General features: G+C 34.5%; 1 protein-coding gene across 7 annotated transcripts in view; it reads left to right on the top strand.

The window, feature by feature from the left end:
• The first annotated feature begins 221 nt into the window (after positions 1–221).
• Positions 222–7923, top strand: part of LOC126470625 (histone-arginine methyltransferase CARMER) — a 98050-nt gene continuing 90348 nt past the window's right edge. For all 7 annotated transcript variants that reach the window (XM_050098591.1, XM_050098589.1, XM_050098590.1 and 4 more), the window contains exon 1: positions 222–397. In XM_050098591.1, coding sequence (XP_049954548.1) covers positions 265–397 — 133 coding nt within the window. In that variant the 5' untranslated portion in view covers positions 222–264. The remainder of the gene's footprint in view (positions 398–7923) is intronic.

The following is a 7923-nucleotide window of genomic DNA, read 5'->3' as shown; positions in this document are numbered from 1 at the left end:
AGCAGTTATGCGGCGTCTTACAGTTGGCCCCTAGCACTTAACGCTGCAAACAAATTGACCAAATATGAGTGACCTATAGACATGGAGGTACAATTACTATTATACCTCCATGTCTATAGGTCAGTATCTCAGAACCTATCGTAAATATGCGGATAATTTACTGTGGTCAAGTTCATCATTGCAGCATTGTATTTGAAGTTCTTTGCACTGCTTCGAGCTTGTAGGCATAAGCTTAGTGTCACGCTATCTTATCTAATACGAAAAATGGCGCAGATATTTCGCAGGGTGAATGTCTTGTGCGCTACTACTACGTGTGAATTTGTGCCAAAATATGAACATTCGGTGGTTGTTACGCTAGACTACGATCCTCAGGGCCTCAGCGCAAAAATTCGGAAAGGTAATCAGTCTTATTTCTCGTTAAATTCTCTTATACCAAACATCTCATTGTGTGTATCCGACGCGTCTTTTTGAAGAGAAAAGGATAGGAAAAAAGAGCAGGTTTGTTCAGTTATTCACCTGGTTATGCATAAGGACGTTCTTAGTCATCGCAATTCCTTTATTTCTCAAGTAGTCATTGAAACTCATTCTGAGACTTGGATACCGGTACAAACCAAGCAAACTTACTTTCATCGAAATTTCTTAGAAAATTTTGAGATTAAACATTTAAGGCCATTGTACTGTGGTAAATATTTCGTATGTAAAACTGAACCTTCGGAGCGCATTAGAAATTTCTTTGTTAAAAAGGAAAGTTCTAGTTTGAACAGCGTCGGTTAGAAGTGATCACTATTGGTCGTGAACAGCTGTAGTGTATAGGTACTAACAATAACGTTGACGACATATGATTAACTCTGATTTTTGCGAAGCAGTATTTTGACTGTTGCTTGGTAATACCAGAGGCGAGAAACGTCAGAGCGCGACTTCAGCGACTTGTTTATTGAGTGAACTTTCGTTTCAGATTTTGGATGAAAGAAGTGTAATTGTCAGCACTTTTTCTTTACGTATGAAGTGGCTGATGTTTGGCCTATCCGTATTTTGGATATGCGAGGGATCTCCTGTAGCATAGTTGCAGTTTCATAGTAATGAACCAGCATTCAGAGGAATATTTTGATCTTGTCCATGTCTGAACACCAGGTTGTTCACGGATATTTTCTGAATAGTTTGGTACAAGTGATGTTGGTCTCCTGTTGCTCATTACAGAGTAATTTCTGATTCCCATTTATTTTTGTATCTGTAGTGCAATAAAAATATCTGCACAGATAGTGTTGATGGTATACTGTGTGTGTCTCATTTGGAAACAAAGGTGTGCCATTCACTCACGGCGCTTGCTGTTGAAGACAGTAATGCCCACTTTACACCTAATGAATGAGGTGGCCCAATGGTTAGAACACTGGACTCACATTTGGGAGGATGGCAGTTGAAATCTGCAAATGGCCGGCCAGATGTCTTCTGTGACTTCCTTAAATCACTCCAGGCAAATGCCCGGATAGTACCTTTGAAACAGGGAATTGCCAGTTTCCTTTTCCATTCTTTACAGTTGAGTCAAATCTCATAAACAAGAAAAAGTTATGTGTACATGGGTGGGTTACATTTATTGAATTTTGTTGTGGATTAAGATTACTAAATTCTAGCTCTGTAAATGACCATGATGTAGCAGAGTTTTCACAGAGAAATAACTGTTTGTAAACCTATGACATGTTCCACATCATGGTCGGTTGTTGTGTGGGTGATATTTGGAAAATGCAGAAACTAAACTAAATTATGAAGTCAGTTCTTGAATGTTACTCTCACTGTGTAAATGAGCTACCCAGTAACACGCCCTGTAAATCTATGCTTATTGCAGATGATGTAACATTTGTAAGATGTATACTAACTGTAATTACGAAATTGGGAGTACTGTAAGTTATGTAATACCTAGTTTGAATGTGAAACTTTTGAGTAAAATGCGAACAGTTTAAAAAAAAAAAAAAAACTATTGTTTAATTCCTTCTGATTCCCCCCCACCCCCCTCCATATCAAAATTGTTTTGTGGTGCAAATCTCATGGGGGCCCAAAAATTTTTTTTGACAGGAAATGTAGTTTTGTATAGGAAAGAAAAATGTGTAGGTATAACTCAAGATAGTCTGTAAATAAATATAACAACTGCAAAGAGTGATATATCAACAATTTGACTTAAGAAAACAATAGTTACGGATGTACAGATACAAATCTATCTAATATATTACCTTCATTGACACATTGTCTCACTAAATGCCTTGAAAAATGAAAAAAAAAGATATGTATGTAAAAGTGGTTCACACTCTTGAATTCATAAACTGTTGTAATCTTGATATTGTCCTGGTAGACTGTGCAAATGCTGAGTGGTGGATATATTAATAAATAAACAGAAACAGGAAACAAACATTGACTTGTATAAATTATCAAGTCACGTTAAACATGAGGCCCAAAATATATTTTGGTACATGAAAATGGCAGTGTGTGGTTTCTTCTATTTCATATTTAGAGTGAAGCACTTAATGTTTCCTCAGGCTCCCACTATATTTTCAGAAAATTATTTATGGATCTTTTAGAGGTAATACATTGTTACATTAGAATGTTATTTGTTTTACTCAATAAAGTAGTAGTAATTATATAGTCACTTAAATGTGTTCAGATTTGGTAAAAGTATTTACTGCAAAATAAACTGCCGTAGACCATCAAATATCTGAATGCTGATAAACTTAAACATTGGCTAATTGAAAGCATTCAACAAATGTAAATTTACATGCCCTATAGAAATTCTGCTACATGGCATCATGGTTGATTTCCTATGTTTACATCTGAATCTTCACTTGTGACAGTTCATGCTATTGTACAATTCATGACGATGACTAAAATGTCACACTTGTAGAAATATTTCGTTTGGTCATTGCTGGCTTTATTTTGTTGTTAATCAGTGGAACATTAAATCTGCAACATATCTTTAGTTCTAAGAGTGTTCATAATGTTATATACTACTTTTCCATTTTGAGACTTTGTTGAATAAACTGTATTGATGTGAATGTATTATACTGTTTTATTCTATACTCAAAAAAATTGTAGAGTATTAAAAATTTTGTTATATTTGTGAAAATTTTGAATATTATGTTGTTTAGTCATGAATTTGTCAAAAAAGTTCATACACATGCATACATATGTGCATACATACATACAGCATTTGTCAGTTTATTCTGACTTTTGAAGCAGTTACTGTTTGAGTGTGCTGTATTTTGACACTAGGGGTAATGGCTACAAATGCTGGTTTGTAAAAATGAAGTACTAACAGAATGTTAGTTTGGTTTTCAAAATGGCTTTTCAACAGAAATTGCTATATATGCTTTCACTGAACAAATATTAAAGGCTTTTGACAACTGAACATCACCCATTGGGTTTTTTTGTGATCACTGTGTGAATCATGGAAATCTTCTAGATAGCTTACCTATTGTGGCATGAGTGGTACAGTTCACAAATGGTTAAATATGAATTAAACTTGAAGAATGAAGAAGATTGAAATTAACTATACAGATAGTCTACAAAAACCAACCAACCTAAGTGGGGAAGTATCAAGAACAGTGTCCTACAGCGTTCAATCTTGTGTCCCTTATTGTCCCCAATATATATTAATAGCTTGCTACTCTATATTCATGAGGATGCAAAGTTAGTTCCTTTTGCTGATGATACCAATACAGTAATCCCACTCAGCAAACAAGAATTAACTAAGAAAACTGTAAATGTCTTTCACAAAATTAAGTGGTTCTCTGCAAATGGATTCCCACTAAATTTTGAGAAAACACAATATGTACAGATCTGTACCGTAAATGGCATAACACTATTGATAAATATAGACTTTGAACACAAGTATGTTGGTAAAACAGAATGTTCACTTTCCAGTTTTGTGCACTGTTAAGAAATTGAATTGGAAGAAACACATTTATGATCTGCTGAATTGTTTGAGTTTAGCTATTTATTCTATAAGGGTTATTGCAAATTTTGGTGATAACCGTATCAGTAAATTAGCCTATTGTGCCTGTTGTAATTCACTGCTTTCATATGACGTATTTTGGGATAATTCATCATTGAGAAGGAAAGTATTCATTCCACAAAAGTGTGTAATAGGAATAATAGTTGTAGCCCACTGGAGATCAGCATGCAGATATTTATTTAAGGAATTGGGTATATTCACAGTACCTTCACAATACATATTCACTTAAGAAATTAGGTACTAATAACCCAGCCCAATTCAAAAACAATAGCAAATTGCATAGCTGCAAGACTAAAAGGGAGGATAATAAGCTTTACTATTCTAGTTTAAATCTGACTTTGGCACAGGGGTTGAATTATGCTGCCACAAAAGTCTTTGGTCCTTTACCAAATAGCATTAAAAGTCTGACAGATAGCATTTAGAAAACAAATTAAAATAATTACAGGATGACAACTACTCCTACTGAATAGATGAATTTTTAGGTATTAATTAAAAATTACATAACATAAAGAAACCTTATGTTAAACTGACTTTCCACATTATTACGAGATGTTGTATTCATGATCTATGGAACAAGTATTAATGCAGTGCAGTGTAATGTAGTAATGATAAAGCATCTCCACACATTAAAACCTGTTAAAGGGAATGTTACTCTTGGAACCTGTTGATTGCATCAATTTTCTGCAATTATACAGTGGAAATTTTAATGATTTGTTTAGAGTTACTTCGCCCTCACATTGAAGAATAATACACAAGTATGCGAAAATTCATTCTCCTCTACTAGGTCCTCCAAAGACAGTTCATTAAGATATGGCAGTGTGGGAACATATAGCCTACATGATCCGTTTAAGAACCAGACATTTTTCTATCTTAATTGCACTCCTCTTTGTATGCTGTACATAGAATATTGATATTCTTCTTAACCTCTTCCTGCATAATATGCACGGGGAAAGGTAATACCTCTACCATTTTGGTACTTACCAGTACTATTTTGTTTTTATCCTTGATCGTAATTTCTATGGCTGTGGAAAGTCATGATAAACTGCAATAAATTGAAATAAAACAATTTTTCACAAAGCTTACACAGTGAAAAATCAACACTAACAATGTTTGCCATGTTGTCAGATTTTCTGTCAATCAGAATTTCTGGCTCACACATCAAACAGCACTGTACACAGTCAAATTTTGGAAACTGTAGTAAAATTTGACAAATTGTTTGGTCATTTACAAGGGCCTTAAAACACATTTGTGGTACGTGACTGTTGTCAAGGTATTCAAAACATGTTTGATCAGTTTCATCTTTTGAAGCAAATGTTTGCCTGCTACATTAAGATTTGTCCTTGAAACTTCTGTAGAAAAGTGTTTTTCTGTTTTGTTTTAAATCACTGTGGTTTTTAAAACCTTTTGTGATTATGTGTGCTATCTGAATTCCTCAGTGTGCTTCACTTAAGGAATTTTACTAATCTGTCTTACTTCTTTAGTTCCCTGTAGTGTATTATTGCATTCACCATCCAACAACCTTTTTAATTCTGTCTACATCTAGCATGTCCTTTCACTCTTCAGTATTTTATACAGTGTCATAACTAATAAACACCTGGGCTGATTAAATTAAATCTCAGATCGCTATATGAATCGGATGTATTCAGTATTCATTTTGAATACTTCCTCTTGAAGTTGGATGTGGCAGTTTTGAAGTTGTAGCTTTTATTTGCCTAAATAAATTTACATTAATCTCAATAGGGTGATCAGACATAGGTTGATTACTATCTCTTTTTTTCAATAGTCACAAGTGAGTAACACACTATTAGTTATTTTTGAAATCAATGCGACAATAACATCTCAAACCTGATAAATTTTTTAGCTGTGATGACAACATTGTTGTTGTTTTTCTGAATTTTATCGCAGATATTCCTTGTGTTTTTGACACTCTTCAATCATCTACATTTGTTTTTTTTACATGGGTGGCAGTCAATAAGTTCTGACATGTTTATATCCACTGCTGACTCTTCCCTTAATAATTTACACCCAGTATTGTAACATCAAATTTTCTGTGAAAAATGTTTCTCTAGTATATTCTGGGTATCATTTTGATTTGTATCAACAAAAATATTATTGTCATGGCCTACTTTCTGATAATGTAAAATTATCACCATTTATCTGTCAGCGCATTAATTCATCTGCTTTCCCATCACTTGGTCCCAATGTATTGAAAACTGTTAAAAAAGGCAGAAAAATATTTGAGGCCTATAGTGATATTAGGATTAGGGGTGTTCAGAATAAGATAAGAAACAACACTGTGGGTAACATTGAAGTCTTTATTCAAAAGTAGTTGCCAGAGCCCTGAGCACAGCCAACTCAGTTTTTAATGAGCAGGAGGATTTCCTTCTTGCGGATTTCCTGCAGCTGTGACAGGAGCCAGTCATTCATTGTTGTCCTCCAGTTTGTCATTAGAGCTGCTGTGCTTCCCCCTGAGATGTTTTTTTTAGCAAACCAATCACATGGAAGTTGGAGGGCTACAGGTCTGCAATACAAAAGCTGCTCCCACTTGAACTTGGCCATTACACACTTTGTGTACATAATCTTGATTTGTTCGTTATTAAATTGGCATGAAGTTGTATGAGGATGTTTGACACTGAAGGCAATTTACATCTCCAAAGTAGGAAACACACCTGGGCTGGTGGAATCTTTTTTCAGTTATGTATTGTCACAGATTGGATTAGCTGCTCTGTTAAGTGAGATTATTCATTAATATCATAAACTGCTTCCAGGATGTGGAATTAATTTCTGGTCAAACATTTCACGTTTGCAGAAATATTATGAGCCTGACACTACTTTTAACAAAGTGGCGTGTACCATGCTAATTCAGCAGCCAGCAAATTTATTGACAGACTGTATAGTGAGACAGAAGATAAAAATTCCTTGTGAAGTATGTGACAATCTTTGTTCGTTACTCAGTGATTGACATTCTGGTTCACAACTTATATTACTAATTTAACAGAAAATCTCTCATGTCTTTAGGTGAAATCTGCTCGTCAGCTTATACTGTTACTGAGAAATTTGTATGTGTAAATTTCGTATTTGTATTAGGATATGGATAGTGGTAGAGAAAAGTTGCGACACTGTGCTGTTGAGGGTTCAGCTGCACTTTGCTATTGTAATTGTGCTAACATGAGAAACAGAGCCGTTACCTTTATGTTGAGCACAAATGAAGATAGAAATGGACATTCAGACTTAATGAATACTTGTTTCTTGTAACTGCAAATGAATTAGCTTCTTAGAAATATTGAACCTGCTGACACACCTTCTGATACAACCTATCTATTTTTGCCTATGAAATTGTGAAAATGGCAAACAGAGAACATCCAGTGAAATCCAATAAGTGTAAAATTATGATGATTCTCACGATCTTGCATTTGTTGGGTTTAGTAAGTCAATTTAAATTTAACCTAGGCCAATGCTGCAGATCAGTCTCGACACAACCTATATTTCAGAAAATAATATAAAGTAAAATATTATCAGTTTCCTGTTCTATTCTTGTTTGCACACTGACGTTCAGTATTGGTATGTTCAGCCACCGCAGCTTCTCAATACTAGCTCCATGTTGTGTATCACACAGTATAGAAAGTGCATCATTCATTTTTGTAGAATTCATATAGCACAGCAAACAAAACAGAAGTGCTGACATTCAGTATTGATTTCAGATGTTGCCAAGTGCTGGGGAAAAAAAGTTGGTTAGCATTTTTTAATTTTCTTGTGTTTTGGGCTAAAATATGGGTAGCACTTCTTATCTTCAAAGAAAGCCAGCATTCTGATTTAGTTCAAAGTACCACACTGTACTTTTGATTGGCCAAAGTTCATGAAGTAATTTAAAAATTTTGCAACTAGATTTGGTATATATATATGGAAGTTATGAACATACCTAAATG

Source organism: Schistocerca serialis, chromosome 3 (genome assembly GCF_023864345.2).
Source record: "Schistocerca serialis cubense isolate TAMUIC-IGC-003099 chromosome 3, iqSchSeri2.2, whole genome shotgun sequence".
Classification (NCBI taxonomy): Eukaryota; Metazoa; Arthropoda; class Insecta; order Orthoptera; family Acrididae; genus Schistocerca; species Schistocerca serialis.
The sequence above is the reverse complement of the archived record's forward strand: the minus strand, read 5'-3'. Positions and strand labels throughout refer to the sequence as shown.